Source organism: Acomys minous, assembly GCF_964271855.1.
Source record: "Acomys minous genome assembly, chromosome: 12".
Taxonomy (NCBI): domain Eukaryota; kingdom Metazoa; phylum Chordata; class Mammalia; order Rodentia; family Muridae; genus Acomys; species Acomys minous.
In genome coordinates, this window is record NC_140493.1 from 96,756,296 (window position 1) to 96,778,752 (window position 22,457).

At 47.8% G+C, this 22,457-nt stretch overlaps 1 protein-coding gene across 1 annotated transcript in view; it reads left to right on the plus strand.

Moving 5' to 3' along the window:
• The first annotated feature begins 11,488 nt into the window (after positions 1-11,488).
• Positions 11,489-22,457, plus strand: part of ITGB3 (integrin subunit beta 3) — a 56,272-nt gene continuing 45,303 nt past the window's right edge. The window contains exon 1 of the mRNA XM_084749571.1: positions 11,489-11,670. Within this exon, the coding sequence (XP_084605697.1) occupies positions 11,586-11,670 (85 nt within the window). The 5' untranslated portion in view covers positions 11,489-11,585. The remainder of the gene's footprint in view (positions 11,671-22,457) is intronic.

Genomic DNA, 22,457 nt, shown 5'->3' on the forward strand with positions numbered 1-22,457 from the left:
GGAAAGCATCAAGGCTTTGGACTCCAGCTGAGGCTTCAGGTTCCAGCTGAGGCTCCAGGTTCCAGCAGCAATTTTGGTGGGATTGCTGGTCTACTGAAATCCTGCTGACCATGCCAGGAGAATCGTTTCTCTTCAGAACTAATATCCTTAAGGTTTCATTACTGTGTTCTTTAATCTCCTTCCCTATTGTTTGGGTTGTAAGGGAGGTAGACTTGTTCAATAACTTCATAATAAAATATAGTTGTTAAGAAAATTGAGCTCATCACTCTCTCTCTCTCTCTCTCTCTCTCTCTCTCTCTCTCTCTCAAGACAGGGTTTCTCTGTGTAGCCTTGGCTATCCTGGACTTGCTTTGTAGACCAGGCTGGCCTCGAACTCACAGAGATCCACCTGCCTCTGCCTCCCGAGTGCTAGAATTACCAGCATGTGCCATCACTGCCAGGCCAGGCCTGCTCTTCTTATAATAACTTTCTTAGGAAGAAATACCAAAGGGATCTTAGGAGATCTGTTGACTTGGTCACATGTGTAGCTCCTCATGCCTCCAGTGACTTATGACCTCCCACTAGGCTCCATGTCAGGGCCCATGCCGCCTCCCAGTGAACATAAACCGTGGTGGTGGGGATGGTGGTGGTGGGGGGTGTGGTGGTGAGGGGGTGAGGGTAATGGGGGTGGGGGTGGTGGGGGTGGTGGGGGTGGGGGTGGGGGTGGTGATGGGGCACAGTTAGACCACATCTAAGAAACAGTAAGCACAAGCAGATTGATGCTAAGGCAAGCTGCAGGCTCATAGTTATCAAATACGTTTTCCATGCCAGCCTACTGAGCTAAATGACTTTCATGTCAGTCCCGTTTTATAGAGAGGGAAACAGAGGTTTGTATCAGTTAAGCAGCTTGCCAACGTAAATTGTGAAGCTGAGATCAAACTTGTAGCTATCTTCAACTAATCTCTCTCTCCCTCTCACATGCCTGTTTGGGTGCATGTGTCACAGTTTAGGTGTGAAGGTCAAATCCTTCCTCTCTGCAGGCCTTAGGAACCACAGTTGTCTGCGTACTTCCGAGTGCCTTTACCTGAGGAGCCATTTCAGGTGAATAAGAAACCCCTAGGAATTCTAAAATGCATGCTGGGAGCTGGGCAGCACATTGTCCTTTTCTAGAGCGGGTCCCTGGATTGGGGAGGGGGGAGCTAGGGACTTTTAGAGAGGTACCACAACAGGAATTTGGGGCCAGGGCCGATTTGGGAGCCACGCAGCAGCAGCAGCCACCTGCATCTGAAGGAGGCCTCCCTCACCTTGGGGATTAGCTGCAGAAGGCTTAGGATTGTCCTGAGGATGTGGCACGGGACCTCACGTGATGCCCTTGTGGGCACAGAGCTTCAATTCGGGCTTGACGAGGCAGACACGTATATGTGGAGCTGGGGTGGCAAGTTCTGGGGTTCTCATATTCTTCTCAGCGAAGGAAAGCTGGCTCCACGAAGGGGAAGTTTCTCTCAGAGCCTGAACCCAGGGCCCTTCGCCACCGCATCCTTAGCGTCCTGGGAGCCATCCGGCACATGGCAAACATTGCCTAACGTGGGTAAGTGACCGAATGTTGAGTGATAAGGCCAAGCTCATTCCTTCCACTTTCCCTGACCAGTTCCAAGGGTGCTTTCTAAGACAGCCTCCAGAAGGCAGGAATTCTAAGCTATTACAAAAAAAAAAATTAGTGTGAATTCTGAAAAGCCCATTCTTCTGCAAGCCAAGGAACAGCTGGGTCATCTCAGTGGGCAGAAGGAAGTGCTCTGCCAATCGTGTAGGAGGAAAAAAGCCTTTGAGCCACTAGGCTACATTACACTTAGTCTCCTCAGCTGGAGGAGCGGACTTTCACCTGAGGGCTGCGGTCCTCGCCACAAGTAATGACGAGAACGCAATCCCTCTGTGCTCTGCAGCCTCAAGGGTTTCCTAGCCTTGAACTCACAGGACCAACGAGCCTTGAGTGTCCGTTGGGGTCAGGGGTGTGTGTGTGGGTGAGATTGATACTAAGGGAAAAGAACGGGAAACAGTTATTTTTACAGATGCTGGGGGGGGGGGGAGAGTGTAGAGAAAATGGAAAGGCCTTTTCCACAACCCCAGTGATGCTTGATGCCAAGGGCACCAGATTTCGAATCACCATGGAAACAGGCCCGTGGGCGTGACCACGAGGGGTTTCTACATTGGGTTAACTGGGACAGGCACTATTGAGCTGAGGGGCAAGTGTGTGTAGCTCCCTGCTTCTCGATTGTGGTTGCAGTGTGATCTTTCGCCTCAGGCTCCTGGTACCATCACGATGGACTAAAGCAAACCCTTAGTTGCTCTTGTCAGGTGTTTTGTTAAGGCAACAAGATAAGTAGCATAAGTTACCCCTCCTGTAGGGAGAGTGAGGACCAAAATGTAGCCGCTCAGACTCTGTATAAAGGGATTAACCCTCAACTTTGAGCATAAGAAGTTCTAGCTATGGACATAAATAACAAGAAGGAGCTGAATAGGACTAGGGCTGCCTCAGTGGGGACGGACTTGAGGCCGTCGTGTCAGCCTAACAGACAGTATCACCTGACTCTTGCTTCTTTAGCGCCTCTTGTAAACAGCCTTCTACCTGCCGTGTGCTGGATGCTCCTTCCTGGTCCCATCTGCTGCCTGGTATATCGCAGGACGCACAAGCTGTTCTCCAGTGTCTTTGTTGGTATAAATAGGTTGATTTTGATTACATTTTATTTATTTATTGTGGGGGGCACACATCCCCCCCCCCCGTGTGTGTGTGTGTGTGTGTGTGTGTGTTTAAGGACAACTAGCAGGACCCTCTGTAGAGAAGAGGAAGCTAAGTGGAGGGATGCCTCAGATGTCCTTGTGGGTGCTCCTTAGGGCCTTCAGGTTGGATGATGGGATACGTGTACACACAGGGAATGATGCATGTGCACATGGAGAATGATGCATGTGCACACATGGGATGGTGCATGTGCACATGGAGAATGATGCATGTGCACACAGGATGATGCAAGTGCACACGGGATGGTGAATGTGCACACATGGGATGGTGTATTGCTCACGGGGGATGATGCATGTGCACACATGGGACGGTGCAAGTGCACACATGGGATGATGCATGTGCACACATGGGATGGTGTACGTGCTCACGGGGGATGATGCATGTACACACATGGGATGGTGCATGTGCACACATGGGATGGTGCATGTGCACATGGGGATGATGCATGTGCACACATGGGATGGTGCAAGTGCACACATGGGATGATGCATGTGCACACATGGGATGGTGTACGTGCTCACGGGGGATGATGCATGTACACACATGGGATGGTGCATGTGCACACATGGGATGGTGCATGTGCACATGGGGATGATGCATGTGCACACATGGGATGGTGCAAGTGCACACATGGGATGATGCATGTGCACACATGGGATGGTGTACGTGCTCACGGGGGATAATGCATGTACACACATGGGATGGTGCATGTGCACACATGGGATGGTGCATGTGCACATGGGGATGATGCATGTGGACACATGGGATGGTGCAAGTGCACATGGGGATGATGCAAGTGCACGCATGGGATGGTGCAAGTGCACACATGGGATGGTGCAAGTGCACACATGGGATGATGCATGTGCACACATGAGATGGTGCATGTGCACATGGGGATGATGCATGTGCACACATGGGATGGTGCATGTGCACATGGGGATGATGCAAGTGCACGCATGGGATGGTGCAAGTGTACACATGGGATGGTGCATGTGCACACAGGAGATTCTGTTTAGCTTTCATAGTACAACTAAGAGAGAGCTGAGCAGGCAATGGAGGCTTCTGTGCACTGCTTGGAGATGCTGGGGCGGGGGAAGGAACGGGAGCGTCAGCCTAGGCAGGTGGTGAACTCTCACTTAGGTGACTCCTCAGAAAGCGCTTGCTCTAGGAGTAAGAGCGCTGTTCTAGAGTGAGCAACCTGCTCCGGAAGAGCGAGTGATGGTAAACACGCGCACCAGGAGATGCTCCACATTAACCGCAGTCCTCGGACGTAAACCAGAACACGTGGGATTGGATGGCCTGCTGCTATGGACAAATCCAGAAGACTTCTACCACACACACACACACACACACACACACACACACACACGCACACACACACACACATACATACACACACATACATACGCACACACGCACATACGCACACACAAACCCATCTGCACACAGATGGTGGCACTGTGCATGTGAAGAAATAGGAGTTGGCAGCCAAGATAGGCGTGGCAGTTGTATTCTTGTTCCCTCAGTAGTGGGAAGCTGAGGCAGGAGGATCGTGAGTGCCTGGATGGTGTAGTGAGAGCCTGGATCAAAGACCAAACCATGCAGGGCGGTGGTGGCGCACGCCTTTAATCCCAGCGCTCGGGAGGCAGAGGCAGGTGGATCGCTGTGAGTTCGAGGACAGCCAGGGCTACACAGAGAGACCCTGTCTCGAAAAAACCAAACCAAACCAAACCAAACCAAACCAAAAAACCCAAACAACAACAACAACAAAACCAAACCCAACCCAAACCGAACAAACATAGAAAAAGAAAGCCGTAAGATGACTGAGCAAGAGCCTAGATCCCTGGAAAGAGAAAAGTAGCTCTCAAGCATTGTCCTCTGAGGCCCAGCCAAGGGCGGGAACACACACATGCCTTTTCCCCAACAATAATAAAGCAAACAGAAGAACAGCAAAAAGGGATTAATGTGGCACTGGCAACTGATTCAAACTAACATGTATAAACAGACAAACAAAACAGATCTTTAGGTGGAACTGAACTAGCTATATTTTTTCCCCCAAGACAAGAGTTTTTCTGCATACCCCTGGCTGTCCTGGACTCACTCTGTAGACCAGGCTAGCTTTGAACTCACAGAGATCCTCCTGCCTCTTACTTCTACGTGCACCTGTGCATCCACACATGTATGAGGAGGCTGAAGCTTGACACCAGCCTTTTGTTACTTTGTTACTTTTCTGTCATAGGGTCTCTGGCTGAACCTGGAGTTCATCAACTTGGCAAGACTAGCTGGCTAGTAAGCCTAACGGAGTGTCCTGTCTCTGTTTCCTTTCCTTTTCTTTTTTAAGAAAAAATATGGCTATTAGGGAGCCACCTCCCCAAGCCCAGCTGGCTTTTTTTTTTTTTTTTAAATAAGAAACATTTCTCTGTGTAGCCTTGGCTGTCCTAGATCAGACTAGAACTCACAAAGATTTGCCTCTAGCCTCCCAAGTGAACCCACCCCGCCAGGCTCAGCTGATAAGAATTTTAAACAATCATTGTAAACAGAGGTAAGCACTTAAAGAGGGGTGGGAACTTGACAGTTGAAGAGATGAGGAATCTCAACAGAGAGATTGAAAAGGGAAGCAAGAGAAAATTCTAAAGTTTAAAAAGTAGACTAAAAAAAAAAAAGTATAGTATCTGAAAGGAAAATTCTCCCCAGATAAGCTCAGTAGAGCTCAGTGGAGGCAAAAGAAAGGATTAGAGATCATGAAAAGACATCAATAGAACAGTGTATGAGACAAGCACTCAGTAATAGATAGACTGGGAAAAAAAAACCCGGGGTGTTCTCAGTGGTAGAATAGCTGTCTGGGATTTGTGAGACCTTAGGGGCCCATCTCCAGCACCGAAAAACAAAGACTGAGCCTCACCAGTGTGTAAGATACGATTTAGTCTAAAACATGTTAACTGTACTTTCCATAGGTAAAGGGGAAATATTTGAAGAAATAATGGCTAAAAATTTCTAATATGTTCAGTGAAAAAAAAAAAAAGCTACTTCTATATCGAATTGTCTCCACCAGAACCCATACAGATAAATGCAAAAGAAAATACTAGTCACCGTAGAGGGATGTGGCTTTAAAAAGGAAAAAAAAAAAAAAAAAGTCAAGGAGGAAGGAAAAAACTGGGACAAATAGAACAATAAGGTAACGACAGCATTAGATTATAACCTGTGAGGTCATAGTGATATGACTCAAATGGCTTAGAAGTAGAAGCAGCACAGCTCTTCCTTATATAGAGTACCAATTAACAGCTCTTGAAGGAAGTAGAAAAGCCATGTTAAACTCCCAGAAGCAACTGCTGCAGCTATGAGACACTGATGGAACATTTTTGAGAGAGAGAGAGAGAGAGAGAGAGAGAGAGAGAGAGAGAGAGAGAGAGAGAGATCATTCAGTGGGCAGCAGGACATGCTGTGAAGCCTAAAAAAACCCCCACTAATTTTACCATCCATCCATCCATCCATCAGTGGTTCTTTTCTTTTCTTTTCTCCTTCTTCTCCTCCTCTTCCTCCTTATTCTTCTATTTTTTGGTCTTTTGAGACAGGGTTTCTCTGTGTAGCCCTGGCTGTCATGGAACTCTCTCTGTAGACCAGGCTGGCCTCAAACTCAGAGATCCATCTGCCTCTGCCTCCTGAGTACTAGGGCTGAAGGCGTGCACCGCTACTGCCCTGCTGGTATTTTCATTTTTTAAAGTTACGATTCACGTATTTACTTATTTGCGTGTGTTCATGTGTTGCACCTCTGCCCCCCAGGCTCATTCCATGGTGGCATGTGTGGAGGTCAGAGAACATCTTGCAGGGGTCCGTTCTCTCTTTATACATTGTGGGGCCTGGGGATGGAACTCAGGTCTTCAGGCACAGAATTAAGGTATCTCTCATGAAATATGAATTCATAACAAAGAGAAAAATGGTGGCTTTGTAGTGAGCAAACCTGGGAAGACACTACTGTTGTTGCAGGATAGTTGATCCCATTGTGAACTCCGAGATTGTGCGCTGTAAAAACCTGTTTCTTGTTTGGTATGGTTGAGCCCTAACATACACCTTTAATCCAAGGGCTTTCTGTATACAGGATTTAATAAAGTTAACCCTAGGTCAAGAGGTGGAGCAAGAAACCAGCTGACAGGGATTAAAGAGTAGGAGGGACTTTGAGTTGAAGGGTATTTAAGACAGTGTGGGTAAGAAAGAGAGGCTTTTTGAGCTTTGAGCTAGCAAGCCTTTGGCCTTGGTTTTTTTTTTTTTTTTTTTGTCTTTTCCTCCTGGTCTAGTGAACTTTTTTTTTTCTCCCCCTGGGACATGAGCTGAGTAGGAAGGTCAGCTAGGTGCTTTCTCTGCCTCTCTGAGGTCGCAGACTTCCACCCCAGCATCTGTCTTCCCGGTCTTTGTTAGTAACAAAGAACATTTGAGATTTTCATTCTTTAAAACAACATACCACCATAACTATGTCATCAAAGTCAACCTTGTCAGGCTGACATTAGTGTGATGTGCTCCTAATGTTACATCCCAAGAAGACACATCCTACTGATAATTTTCTGTGTGTGTGTGTGTGTGTGTGTGTTCTATTCTTGTCCAAAGTGACTCAATCATGAGAAAACAGAAGACAAAGTACAAAATAATTTAGCCTTGGCTTTTCAAAAATATCTAAGTAATGAAAAAGAAATAATAATAATAATAATACTCTTCAAATTACCTAGACACTCTTTCCGGCCTGTAACCAGGAAGGGCTGTTCTCTACCTGGAGGCTATTTGAGCAAATGCTTATACTCTCTGGCCTGTATCCTCATGTGCTCTGCTCAAAATGGCTTCCCTGGCCCCAGCCTTCAGGAAACCTGCAGCTCCCAAGCTGACTGCACAGACCCTGACACTCAACACTGGGTGTCCCCTCCAATTCAGGATCCTGGAAATGGGGTCTGATTGGCAGCGCCAATGGTGTACACACACCTCTATTCATCCGTGTCCAGAAAGGAGGTCACAGGCTGACATGTGGCCACCAGGAACTGCCCTTGTTCCCTTAGGGTCTGCAGGGCTGGGGTGAGGGAGGAGGGTAGGCCATGGCCCCAGATAATGTCTGCATCCCTGCCCTCTGTTCTGTGTGGTCAGCTCCTTAGAAACCATCCCTTTAGTTTTCCAACCGGGGCATGGTATTTAAAAATAAGGACCATGGGAATGTCACAGATCGAAGGAGAGCTGGGAGACATGACAACCAATTACAACAGGGAACCTGGGTCATAAAAAGGATAGTGGGAAAAGCAGCCCAGGTGCTGTGGCAGGATGAGCCCACAGCATTGGATCAACGGTCTTTTCCTTTGTTTGGTGGCTATGATGCGGCAACCGGGAAGAGCTGGGCGAAGGACAGAAGGGCACCTTCGTTAGTGTTTTGTAACTACAAGATAAACATAACTAATTTCAAAATTAAAAGTTAGAGTGGGGCTGGTGTGCGGTGTGTGCAAGAACAAGAAGACAGATGGGGTGCTCCAGAACAAGAAGATGGGGTGCTCCGGTTCCTGCGGCTGCAGTTGTAGTCACCTTTGCTGGATTGCTGATTTGCTGTTTAACAAGTCAGTGGAATCGCTCCCAGGAACTGAGTCTAAAATGGTCTAATTCTCCTGTTCCCATTAACCTCTTTTCTCTCCTTTCTAGGGTAGATGGGTTGGAAGGGGGGGGTATAAGCATTAAAGAATCCCAAATAAAGTAGGTTTGAATAAAGTCAAAGCCTACAGTCTTTATTAATTTTGGAGGAATCCATAGCTTTTCTTCTCCTGTTGAAAGTGTCTTTTCCTCAATGGACTGAAAGTCCCTCAAACTTTAAGCCAAAATAAATATTTTCTTCTTTAAATTGTATCTGTTAGGTATGTGGAGAAAAGCAATATAATTAGGAAGTACCAGGAGGAGAGCCAGCTAGTTGGGCAAACTTGACATTCTGAGTTCCATTCCTGGGTACCAGGTTGTCCTCAACCTTCATGTGTGTCATTGCCTGTATGTAACTGCCTATAACACACACACACACACACACACACACACACACACACACATACACACACACATACACACACACACACATACACACACATACACACACACATACACACACATACACACATACACACACATACACACACATACACACACATATACACACACACACACACACACCACCCCCCACATACACATTACAATTAACTTTTTTAAAAAAGGGACACAGTAAGCTGGGCATGGTGCACACTCCTGTAATCCTAGCACTCAGGAGGCAGAGGCAGGTGGATCGCTGTGAGTTTGAGGCCAGCCTGGTCTACAAAGCTAGTCCAGGATAGCCAGGGCTGCAGAAAGGAACCCCTGTTTTGAAAACCCAAACCAAACCAAACAAAAAACCCCAAAAACAAAAACAAAAAAGGGGACAAAGTAAGGAGGAAAACCCTTTGGCAATCTATAAAGCTACTTATAAAAAATATCAGTAAAACCAGGGTGAAATAACCAGAAGTGAGGCATATTTGTTTAAGGAGTGTTTTATGTGCACTGGTGTTCTGCCTGCGTGTGTGTCTATATGAGGGTGACAGGTCCCCTGGAACTGGAGTTACAGACAGTTGTGAGCTGCCATGTGGGGGCTGGGAATTGAACCTGGGTCCTCTGGAAGAGCAGCCAGTGCTCTTAACCACTGAGCCATCTCTCCAGCCCCAAGAGTTGCTAGGCTTAAAATGCTCTTCAGGATGAAGGGAACTGGCTCTAGATTGAAGCACAGAATGGACCGAAACAGTAAATAGGAGGACAAATCTTTTGATCTCCTTATTTAAGAGGTGAATAACTAAAAAATAAAAAATAAAAAAAACAGGAATTAAATTTTGAATCACTATGTTGTGCACACCTGAGGATGAGGGTGTGGTAAATGTGTGTGTGTGTGTGTGTGTGTGTGTGTGTGTGTGTGTGTGTTGTACACCATTGCAGGTATGTGTTTATGGCAGTCAGAGGAGAACATGGTCAGTGGCGGGCTGCTCTGTCACATTATGCCTTACTAAGACAGGGTCTCTCACTGACCCTAGAGCTACGCTGGCTGCCAGCCGCCTCTGTCTCTATACTCCTTTCCATGCTCTGAGCTTACAGGGCCAGCATGTGTCCATGCTCAGATTTTTATGTGGGTGCTTGGGATTTGAACCCAGGTCTTCATGTTGGTCCACCAAGCACATTTTCCCATGGAAACCTCTCCCTAGCCTCATCATCATCATTACCTCCACCACCACCACCACCACCACCACCACCACCACCATCATCTTCATCAATCACGAATTTGCTAGAGACGATTTCTTGTTATGCAGCCTAATCTGTACTCAAACTTGCCATCCTCCTGTCATACCCTCAGTCCCAACTGAGATGTGCATCACCACACTCCTGAAGGAGTCACTATGTATAGTAATAAAATACTAGGTTTTTAAGACCATAGGACGTTTGGTTGTCTCAATGAATGTATATGGCTATAAAGTTCTTACCTGTTACATGAAATAATGAAATATCCTGGTGGTTGAGAGGTCTGAAGAAGTGCTCACCTCTGCTAAGGGCAAAGATGGAGGAGGAGGCCGAGAAGGAGGAGGAGGAGGAGGAAGAGGAAGAGGAATATCAGACAAGATGGCATGGAAGAGATGACAGTTGAGATGTTTTGAAAAATAAGTGGAATTTTCCACATGGAAAGAGGAAGGAAGGTCAGTCAGATGGAAAGGCTTGGAACATTTAGGAGTGGTAAGAATCTCTTGGGCTAAGGCTGGGTGATGGATCATGGCCAGGTGTCAGGTCTCTCCGACCGCCTCCCTCCTCCAGGGTTTCCTTAGTAGCTCAGGCTGGCTTCGAACTCCCTATGCACTTAAGAACTGGCGGGAACTTCTGGTCCTTCTGCCTCCTTAGTGCTGGAATTATAGTCTGGACTCATATCCTGTTTTATGTCCAGCTGGGGATGGAACCCAGTGCATGCTGGGCAAGCACGCTGCCAATAGATACTTGGCCAGCGCTAGTTTCATTCTTACAACACTACTATTCTTGCGTCAGGGGGCACGGCTTGGCTGCTTCCTATGACCTTCTCTTCAGCTCCAGTGTTTTGTACCTTTTGGGCTTCTAGAGGTTTCCTATGTGGGGAAGACCCAAGGAAACCAGTGTAGGGAATAGGAACAGCAGGCAAAGCTAGTGGATTTGAGTTTGCAACAGTGACTGTCTTGAACTAGCAATCAGAAACCTGCCGCGTGCAAACAAGCAATTACAGGCAGGCTCCTCACAGAGCCATCTTTTCTAACACAAGCTGGAGATGTGGTATTACCAAGTGGCTGCAGGGAAAGGATCCGACAGCTGCCTCGGTGTTAACAGTGAACTCAGTGAGTGACTGGGAATGAATGAGACTGGAGGAAATCAAAGTGGGCGTGCGAAGTGAAAGAGCAGTGCTGATGTCAGAGGCCAGGAAGTGGCCCAAGGGCTACTTTTTTTTTTTTTTTTTTAAACCAAGGACTGGGCACAGACCCTTACGACCCAGATACCCACGACCTCGTGGGGCGCGGTCTCCACTAGTGAGCCCGTGGAGGAGTCCTCGTGGGCAGAGGGATGGGCAGGGTTCTGGAGAGAGTTTCCCCATCACACTCGCAGCCTCAGGCAGGGTCCAAAAGACCGCTCGAGGGGAGGGAACTCGAGCCCTCGGCCCGCCCCGCTGTGTCCCACCCATCGTGTCCCCTCCCCTCCCCTCCCCTCCAGCAGCAGGAAAAGCAGCGGAGGGCGCTAGGCTCGCCGTGGCGCGCGCGTGGTGTGAAGGACAGTGGACAGGATGCGAGCGCGGCGACCAGCGCGGCTCTGGGCGGCTCTGCTGGCGCTGGGGGCGCTGGCGGCGCTGGCGGGCGTTGTCCACGGAGGTGAGTGAGACGAATGCGTATGAATTGTGGTGGGATCGTGGGAGCCAGGAGCTGGAGCTGAGAAGCTGAGGTGCGCCGGGGGGTGTTGCTGTTGTCTTGACTCCGGTGGCCTCGGGGTGCATCGCGGATGATGGAGACCCTGGCCTGGCTCGAAAGCAGAGACTAGATGGGGTTCTACGGGCGGTCCTGGTGCGCTGAGAAGGATGCGGCTCACCTGCTTGGGTGGGTTCGCGCGCCCTACGTTGCCCGTTTTCTCCGAATGCAGTACGTCTCTTCCCTCGAGTTTGTTCACTGGTCCCAGAAGGACCGAGCAGGTTTCAGGCTCCGGTCCTTCTGGGACGGTCCGCTCACCCAGCATATCCTGATGGTGTGCTGGGGGTCAGCACAGAGGTCTTTGGCGCTGGCTTTCTCTCCCCTGCCTTTGGCCCACACCGTCAGCTGCTCCAGCTGCTCGCACTGTCAGCATTCAGCCTGTCTAGTGCTGCAGGGATGGGGAGTGGTCCAGTCAGCAGAGTCCTAAGGGAGCCGGAGGTGGTTTTGCTGGAGGTGATGAAACTGAGGTTTCAGGTCAGTTGGAGCAAGTTAAACCCTGTAGATGGTGTGTGTGTGTGTGTGTGTGTGTGTGTGTGTGTGTGTGTGTGTGTGTGTGTGTGTGTGTGTAATAGGGTCTCAAGTATTTCAGAATGCTTGACACTGTGCACTCTTTGAACTTCAGACTGCCCTGTGCCTCTACTAAAGAGTGCTAGGGATTATCCATGTGCATTACCGCTCAGGGTTTATATGGGAGGTGAACTCAGAGCCTCCTCACGCCAGGCAAGGACTTTATTAATTGAGCTACATCTCCTGACTCAGATGCGCTATTGTTTAAAGGTAAATTTTATTAGGTTGACTTTGAGGCTAAGCAATCTAAAAATATGTTTTGGTGGCTGCCTTTAAGACCCTTCTATGATGGTACAGATAGACATAGATACGGGGCAGGTAAAGGGAGTCTCAGTGCAGTAGTTATGGTTGCTCTTTGTTGGGGAAGCTTCCTAGTGAGGCATGGAAATTGTGCTTTTTAGCCTACATCACTGAGCATCCTAAGCACAGAACAGGAATCGGAATCTTCAGCTTTCTGCCCTGGAGAGGTTAGCCTTTGTCAGCTGCTGCTTGCTGATGACGAGGGATGAGGACATTTAACAGGAAAGCTGATATTTTTAACAGATATGCTAACTTTCAGGAACTTAAAATTGACATGCAGGGACAGGGCATGCTTATGTTCAGTGTGAAAATGCACACACAAAGCCGGGTGCAGCGACTCATGTCTGTAATCCCAGCACTTGGGAGGCCTAGGCAGGCAGGTGGATCTCTGTGAGTTCGAGGTCAGCCTGGTCTACAAATCAAGTCCAGGACAGCAGAGGCAACACAGAGGAACCCTGTCTCAGAAAACCAAAAGCCAAAACCAAACCAAACTACCACCACCAACAAAAAAAACCAAAATACCCCCACACCCCCCACAAAAGAAAATATACTTACAAATACATTGTACAAGGATCAAATCAAGGTAGCTAGTATTTGTTTTTGTTTTGTTTTGTTTTGTTTTAGACAGGGTTTCTCTGTTACACAGAGCCCTGGCTGTCTGGACTCTTTGTAGACCAGGCTGGCCTCGAACTCATAGCGATCCTCCTGCCTCTGCCTCCCGAGCACTGGGATTAAAGGCTTGCGCCACCATGTCCGGCCAACTTTCAGTTTTTTTTAATCTACAAAGGCAATCTTTTTTAGTTTCATCTAAATCCCGTGCTTATTTTTAACCTAATTAAGTTGGTGACAATGAGGTGCATATTTCTCTTTTTTGGAGTTTGTAATCTGAAGCCCACTTCAGGAATCCTCAAAGTCTGGAGGGACTTGTAGCTGGGGAAAGAAACAGCTGGGATTAAAGCCAGCAGCACATAGGCTTGATTCCTGACTTTGCCCCTGACTGACCGTGTGATCTTGTCACTTTACCCAATGTCTTAGTCTTGTTTCCTCACCTGTAGAGAAAACAGTGCCCCAAATGAGACAAAGACAAAAAATAAGTGTTCAATACAAGGTGATTCCTGCTGTCACTGTTTTCCTTGTCACTGGGTATGCTGTGGACTGTGGGCCACCGCTGTTGCTGCTTCATGCGTCACTGCAGTCCAGGATCCCAGCTGAGAATTCATTTCTCACATCCTCTTAATTCAACCAATTCCTCTTTGGCGGCTTGGCATATTCCAGCCCCTCTGCTCCTGCAAGAATCTACAGAGAAGGCCCAGGGGAGAGGTCCACACATTTTTTTTTTCTGGTTGGTTTTCTGTTATATTTTTTAAATGTTGAGTCTCAACTTTGTAAAGTGTGGGTGGTACACATAAGACTTCAGTCTTCAAAGGAGAGCAAAATGCATATTTTGTTCAACACTGTGTCCCGTGCTTGGCGCACAGGCAGCAAAAGAAATATGTAGGGAAACTAGGTACGGGCTGGTGAGATGGCTCAGGGGTTAAGAACATCGGCTGCCCCTTTCAGAGGTCCTGAGTTCAAATTCCCAGCAACCACATGGTGGCTTGTGACCATCTGTAAAGGGTTGTAATGCCCTCTTCTGGCATGCAGGTGTACGTGCAGAGGTTATTATGACTCTTTACTTTAAGAAACCCAATATTACTGGAGAGAGAGAGAGAGGGAGGGGGGAGAGAGAGAGAGAGAGAGAGAGAGAGAGAGAGAGAGAGAGAGAGGGATGGGGGGGGGAGTTCTCTAAAGTGTTTCTCCTTTCTCTCTTCTTTGGAGGAGCCACTAGAACAATCTTTTCTGTTCTCAATTCCTTCCTTCCTTCCTTCCCTTCCCTTCCTTCCTTCCTTCCTTCCTTCCTTCCTTCCTTTCCTTTCTTTTTAGTTATGCTTTGTCTTTTGAGACAAGGCTTTTCTGTGTAGCCTTGGCTATCCTGGACGCAATTTGTAGACCAGGCTGGCCTTGAACTCACAGCCACCTGCCTCTGCCTCCTGGAGTGCTGGGATTACAAGTGTGCACTACCACGCCTGGCTTTGTCTTCAGATTCTTGATCTTGAGGGCGAAGGGGAGAAGCAGCGTACGTCTCCGTGGAAGAGCATGAGGTGGAACAAGGAGGCAGTGCTGTGAGGAGGGGGAGCTGACTGTGTGACTCTAGAATTCCTTATTGATAAAAAGTCTTCCCTTGCTACTGTCCACCCTCCTTGGATTTCTGTTTATCATCTCCTCCCAGCTCCAAGAAGCCTGCCCTTGTTGGCAGAAGCAGCCAGGAAGCATGCCCACAGAAACCACAAGCCATGAATCAGCAGACAGATAATTAACCAGGCAAGGGGTGTGTGTGTGTGTGTGTGTGTGTGTGTGTGTGTGTGTGTGTGTGTGTGTGTGACTGAGCAGCTTCGGGGATCAACCACTTGGCTTACCCCTACCCTCTCCGCTGCCCACAGGATGACCTGTTATCTCTCACCGTCTCCTCTCTCTTCTCCCCAAGTGGAAGAGTCATCTGCCTCCTGCAAACTCATGTCACCTAGTGGACATGATGAACCTAGGGGCTAGGAGTGATGCTGTTCAAGGCTTTTCTTTGGAAACTGACAGAGTTTATTGAAACTTGAGACTCTGCAGCAAAATGATAAAAGCTTACCTTTTTCTTCAGGCACCACACAGGGTCCCCAGAAAACTCCCCCTCCCTTTTAAAGGGCTTAGATTTGGAGCTAGAGAAATCATTAGCAGTTAGAGGCACTTGTTGATCTTGCAGAGGACCTGAGTTTAGTTCTCAGCACCCACATAGGTGACTCACAACTGCCTGTAAATTCAGTTTCAGGGGACCCAACACTCTCTTCTGACCACCTTAGGCACTGCGCACGTGTGGGCATATACATACATGCAGACAAAATACTTGTACACATAAAGTAAAAAATATAATCTTTAAAAAGGAAGCTTGGGCTGGAGAGATGGCTGAGTGATTACAGGCACTTAATACTCTTTCAGAGGACCTGGGTTCAATTGTCAGCACCCACGGGAGACAGTTCCTGACCACCTGTAACTCCAGTCCTTGCATATATGAGCTGCACATAAACTTATGTAGGTACACACATACACGCGCGCACATGCATACACACATACACACACGAATATCAAGACGTCTTTTTATTTTATTTTATTATTTTATTTTATTTTATTTTATTTATTTATTTATTTATTTTTTGAGACAGGGTCTCTGTGTAGCCTTGGCTGTCCTAGACTCACTTTATAGACCAGGCTGGCCTCGAACTCACAGTGATCCATGGGCCTCTGCCTGCCGAGTGCTGGGATTAAACGTGTGCGCCACCACGCCCCACTGAGGATGTCATGGAGACAGAACCATAGTGTGTAGGTAGCCTTTTTAAGTCTGGCTTCTTGGTCCTAAAAGCAACAGATATTTCCAAATATATTTCTATTAGGTTTTAAATAAAATAATTTCATACAAAATATTACGATCATTTCTTCCTCACTCCTTCCCTCAACCCCTCCCACACCCACCTCCTTCGAAGGTTACATCTTCTTCCTTTCTTCTCTCTCTCTCTCTCTCCTCTCTCTCCCCCCTTTTTTTCTATAGCCCAAGTGTCCTATCTGTGCTGTCTGTATACTTAAGGAGGTGGGGCTATTCACAGGAGCTATTCACCACGTACCAGGGAGCCACATCCTTGAAGAAAATTGAGTCACATTCCTCAGGAGCCATCAGCTGTCAACAGTCTCTACGTTAGGTGTGAGCCGTCCATATTCCGTGCTGTTGCTGCATGATCTTGTGCAGGGACCCAAAGGTGCTGTGATGGGAGGAAGGCTGTCCCATCACGTCCAGGAGATGCTGTTTTACTTCAGTCCTACCAACCTCTGGCTCTTAGAGTCTTTCTGCCTCTTCAACAGATTTTTTTTTTCTTTTCAAGACAAGGTTTCTCTGTGTAGCCCTGGGTGTCCTAGACTCACTCTGTAGACCAGGCTGGCCTCGAACTCACAGCCATCTGCCTGCCCTTATGTCCCGAGTGCTGGGGTTACACGCGTGCACCATCATGCCCGGCTGCAACAGATGTCACTCTTGAGGCCCAAGGGCTGGCTAACACACCTGGGTCCTACGACTCATGTATTTGGTAGCATCTCTGAAAAAAACAAAACAAAACAAAACCCCAAAAGCAAAACAAAGCAAACCACACACCTCCTTAGACATCACATTCTGCAGAAGAGAACTTCCATCACTGCTGCTCCCTTTCCAGCGGGTCAGGGAGAAAGAATGAGGCAGAGTCAAGCCCAGCATTAGAAAGTCCGATCTGGAGTTGCTGGTCTCCCTCTACAGTGCTCACAGTCCGGAAGGTGCTGTATTCTACTCAGAGAAGCATAATTATCTCGTGTGTGCAGATGTGCTTTTTTTCTGTCCTTGAACTGGTGCTATGGGCCACTTCCTTTTCTGTAGAAAAAAAATTCTCAGTCAAAGAGCGGTGAGCCTGTGGTTAAGGACTCATGTCACATCATGGCTCTGTGGGCCTTCATCCTGATACCTCTGGCTCGGCGGGAAGAGACAACTACCCTAGAGTGTCCACCTACCCACAAGTCCCTTCTATATGGTTGTTTACTACGTTACTGCTATTTCTCAAATGGGACCACCCACGTTGCCACTTAATAATACACTCCAGGCATCTTTTAAAAGTATTTATTTTTATTTCATGTGTGTATTGCCTAGCATACCCGCGTGCGCTACATGCACACCTGGTGTCTGGAGAGTGTGTTGGATCCCCTGGAACTGGAGTTATGGGGGGTTGTGGGCCACCCTATGATTTCTGGGAACCGAACCTAGGTCTTCTGCAAGGTCTCTTAACCACTGCCCCATCCCCGCAGCTCCTACTCTCCATATTGTCTATGGCAGCTTATGGCTTCTCGTTATTGGTCCCAAAAGCTATAATTCTTGCAGAAAATGCAAAGAGCAGGAAGATACATTAGGTATATCAGAGTGCACTTGGCTAACTGTCGGCATTTATTTGCTGCTACAAGTGAAGTCACAGAGAGGTAGCTTTATATATTATGTTTCTTTGTTGAAGTGTTTCTACAAACTTAGTTTCTCTTTTCTTCTCTTTTCTATTCCTTTCCTTTGCTATAGACTCACTTACAGCCCAGTCTGGCTGTGAACTCACAATCTTGTTCTGTCTTCTCTGTGCTGGGATTATAAGATTAAGTTCTTGAACTAATGTTGGGTAGGCCAAAGGGCATGGCTATATTATTTGCTTTTAACTTTTTTGTGAGAGTTGTGTGAGAGAACTCAGGGCCTCCTACATGCTAGACGAGCACTAAGCCACTTAGATCCCCCCTTGTAATTTGTTAATTTACTCTTAGACAGAATCTGGCTTCTACCTAGATCAGTCTTTAACTGTTAGACTCACATGACTGCCCATCTTAGCATCCGGATGACTAGGACCGTGCACTACTGTACTTGATTTTATTATTATTTTTTCTCTCCCCTACTCCCCAAGACAGGATTTCTCTGTGTAGCTATCACTGTCCTGGAACTTGCTCTGTACACCAGGCTGGCCTTGAACCCACAGAGATCTACCTGCCTCTGCCTCCCAAGTACTGGGATTAAAGGCGTGTGCCACCACTGCGCAGCTTTCATTTTATTTTTCAAGACAGGGTCTCATTTACCCTAGGCTGGTCTTGAACTCACTTTATATAGATGAAGCTGTCCTTGAACTCCCAATTCTCCTGACTCTACCTCTGAGGTGATGGGATTCTGTGTACTACCACTCCTGTCTCAGGCTTTAATAATTGTTGCCAAACAATCTTTCAAAACTGGTAAAGCTATTTTGCCTTCTTACCAAGGCTGGCTGACAGAGCTGTTCACACCACAGCCACCTGGCGTCCCCCCATGGAGAGTGTGGAGAAAAGAGCTGGAGGGATATACGGAATAACAAAGCTGGATGCCAAGGGCACCGCAGGGCTGGGTGTGAAACAGAGGGTATGCCTCCTGAGTCAGTTGAGCGGTGGGCCTGGTGCGAATAGAACCTTCCAGAACTCTAAAACTGCACCATTTGGCCCACATTTTAGGCCACAAGGAAGAAATGTCCACTTGTACATGAAGGACTTCAGGTCCAAGAATGCTACCTATGGCTTCTACAGTATTAGGGGCCCTGTTGACACTTTATGGTTCTGGAAGAATATACATCCCCCCCTCCCGGGGCGGGGGTGGGGCAGTAGCACCTTGAAGATCCTCTGAGTACACTTTGTTTTACAGAAAAGCTGAAAGGGACTGCCTAAGCAGTGAGGGATTCAACCAAAGTCACAAACTAGTTTAGCGACTGGTGAGGTATGGTCCTGGGGGCTCCTGCCCCCTGCCAGGCTGAGTTCCGCCCTACATCCCATCAGAGACAAAGGGCCCTCTTCTGTGTGACCCTGAGGTGCATTCCTGATGCCGGCAGCAACTGGAGGGAGGGTAGTGGGGGGAAGAAAACAGATCATTTATTGATCATGTATGGTTCTTTCACATATGTTACCTCACTCAGTCCTCGTGCAGTAAATACTATGCCCATATTTGGGAGCCGGAGTTGGTGGAGAGGGGTTAAAAATAGCTGTCTGGGTTTTTCAAAGCTTGTCTGATAAAGCTGGGTGGCCTGCTAAGTACTGGGGGTGGGGGGTAGGGGGTGCAGTTATAAATCTTGAGTAGGCATGTGACTGGGTTTTAAAGAGAGTACCAGAGAGGCAAAGGGATGTCACAGATGTCATATGTTCTGTGGAACAGCAAAGCAGACTTTAGACCTCTCACACTAACTGCTTTCTCTACCACATCCTCTCTGTCCCTTGTTTTTCCTGTCTCTCTCTGTACTGGTTGCCCAGGGCTAAGGGCTAAGGAGGGTTAGCTTTAGACTACAACCGTTCACAGGATGGGGTTTCGCAGTGTTCATCCACGACTTCCTAAGTCCTGTAGAGGTGATAACCACACATGAGCTGGCTTAACTTATAAAAGGTAGGGTAGGGTCTTAGTGGCTGGGTGGGTGGGTGGGTGGTGTCAGTGAAGTGGATGGCAGTAGCCAAAAACGTATGAACCTTTTTGAAAGGGGTTTGTACACGCCCCTTTCTCAGTACATGCCAAATGCCCCCCCTCCCCCCCCTCCCCCCGCAAGTCCTTGGACTGTGTTTTGAGTCCGACCACACCATTAACACTGCTGCTCTTTAAATGCAAACCGTTGACACCCGTTGCCTGGAGGGTTTTAATACCCTAATCGATCCATTTTCCTTCTGGCTTTGGTCCTGTGCTTGGTGGTCAGGCTGCACTTGCCCCTGGTCAATTCTCCTCAGATTCTTTCGGCATGCCTACTGTGTGCTGAAGACTATTCTCCCAACTGTGTGCGGCTTCCGAGTGTTGGTCCCTAGTTCTCTCCAGTCTCCCCTCTGTCTCTCTCTTCCTCCTAACTCTGTCGTCCTGCTCTGGTGGTTGTTCTTTGGGGGAATGCTTCCATTCATCCACTCCGTAGCATCATTATAGAATGCCAACTTCCCAGAAAGGCCTTTCTGGACCATTTTCTCTAGCTGAGGGGGCTCTCATTTCCTCACTAGAGCTTTGCCTTGCTTTGTTTTTAAGCTGTTGTCTCTTTTGCTGTTTGTTTGTTTGTCATCACCTTCCTCACCAAAACAGGAGCATCATTGGATCAGGGCCTTGTGTGTCTCTAGTGCCAAAGAGAGTGTTGAGTGCAGGTAGATGGGGAGTGATGAATGATTGAATATGCCGGGACCATCGGTGGAAAGTTGGTCCAAAGCTAAAGGACCTTTTCTGACCTTCCCATGGGTGGATGAAACATGGCACAGTTTCCATTCCAGGATGGCTTCCCTGCCCCCCCCTCCAGTTCATAAAAGTATTTAAGGACATACTGTTCATCAAAATAATGTCATATATGGCTATGGAAATGCAAATCCGCTTGGAATTAATTTCTTTGGGTTGTTGTGACCAAGTCCCATAAATTGGTGGCTCAGGACATGATAAATGTGAGTCTGAGACTCTGGGTAGAACCCATCTTTGCCTCTTTTTAAGCTTCTAGTGGTGGCTGGTAGTCCTTGGCTTCTGGCTTTGTCACTATCCAGGCTCTGGCTGTGATGTGACATGATGCTTTCCATCTGTGTTGGCCTTCGCGTGGGGTTTCCCATTATTAACAAGGGCGTCAGTCATCTTGGATTAGTGTCCACTCTAGTGGCTTCATCTTGTTTACATCTGTGTGACCAAATAAGGTCACATTTACAGGTACTGAGGGTTAAGATAGCTCCCTCTCTCTCTCTCTCTCTCTCTCTCTCTCTCTCTCTCTCTCTCTCTCTCTCTTTCTCTCTGTGTGTGTGTGTGCGCATGTGCCTGTATTCGACCCATAATGAATTTTGTACTCTTGATATAGGTAAATCACACACAATTTCTCTTGTTAAAATTTGCATTTAATTGGCTTTGGTGCGCTTAAGAAATGATTTAAAATCTGAAACCAGATACCCCTGCACCATGGCCTTTGGTTTGATGAGCTGCTGGAGTCTGAGCTCTCTACTGTCTCTTTTGCCTTTTTACTTCTAAGGGCAGAAGTCTGTGTGGTCTTGAGTCTCACCTCTCTCTCTCCCCCTTCCTTCAGCTACTGAGCTAACCCCTGAAGGGAGAAATAAAAACCAAAAATGTTCTTTGCAACTTGCTCTTGATAAGCCACGTGTGCACAGGTTGCGTCGTTAGCACCAGATGTTTTGTGTGTTGACTCACGCACCCAGGAGCCTGCAATGGAAGCTAAGGCACCACCTGGGTCACCTAGTGACCCCATGGACCTAATTGGGAATTGGCTAAAACTCACAGGCAGGCCTGAGGCTCCAGGCTGGGAATTTTCTCTGGCAGGCAGTAAGAGAGACTCGCGTGTGGACCGTCCTCCACTCTCACCCTAACTAAGCCCTGAAGGTCCCTGGCCTCATTGAGGTACACCGTCCCTGCATTCTGTCATCCTGTCTCACTGGACAACACGTCCTCTACACAGCCTCACTGACGTGTTATGACTCCCACAGCTTCTAACTCCCTTCCTTGTTTCTTTTTTGCCTGTTTTTCCCCCCCCCCCACCCTTTATCTTTTTCCGGCTCTGTGAACAAGGCTGATGTGCCAAACCTCAGCCTTTTATTTCTACTTTCCAGGCAAACTTCTTGGCTGGCCTTGCCTGGCTTCCCCAGTGACCGTCTTTTCTCAGCCACCGTTCCTAGACTGGAGTTTTGAGCGCGCATTCCTTGCTCTGTTTAGATTTTTTCCCCCCCTCCTCATCTTGATACTTTTTGGCCCCACACGTGCATCTTTAACCCCCTGTTCAGGACTTAATTAACTTTGTGCCTAGTGTCCTATAAAGCGACTTTAAGGAATTACAAAAAGAAATAGCAAAACACGTGTCTACTCTAAATAGCTTGAAGCTAAGGATAAAAATGGCAACAACAAAACCAACTCCAGCAGCCGTGTTCACTGAGTACTTTATCTACACCAGCTGGCGCGTTCAAGAACGTCCATTTAAGCTTTATAACCTCCTGCTGCAGACCAGGCCTGGCCAACCATGTTTGCCTTCTCTCACACAGGCTTTTTGGGTGTCATCTGTTGTTTTCTCTGACATTCTGGTGAGGACTCCCCACTTCTCCGGGAAGCCCTTTTGGACCATAGAGGGCTTTGGAATACAGGCTTTATGACTGACTGGAAACAGAGTCATGGGGGAGGCCCATATGTTCAGAAGGGAGGGGCAGCCTGGGAGCAGGAGACCTTTGAATCAGCCTGGGCCCAACTCAGAGACTTC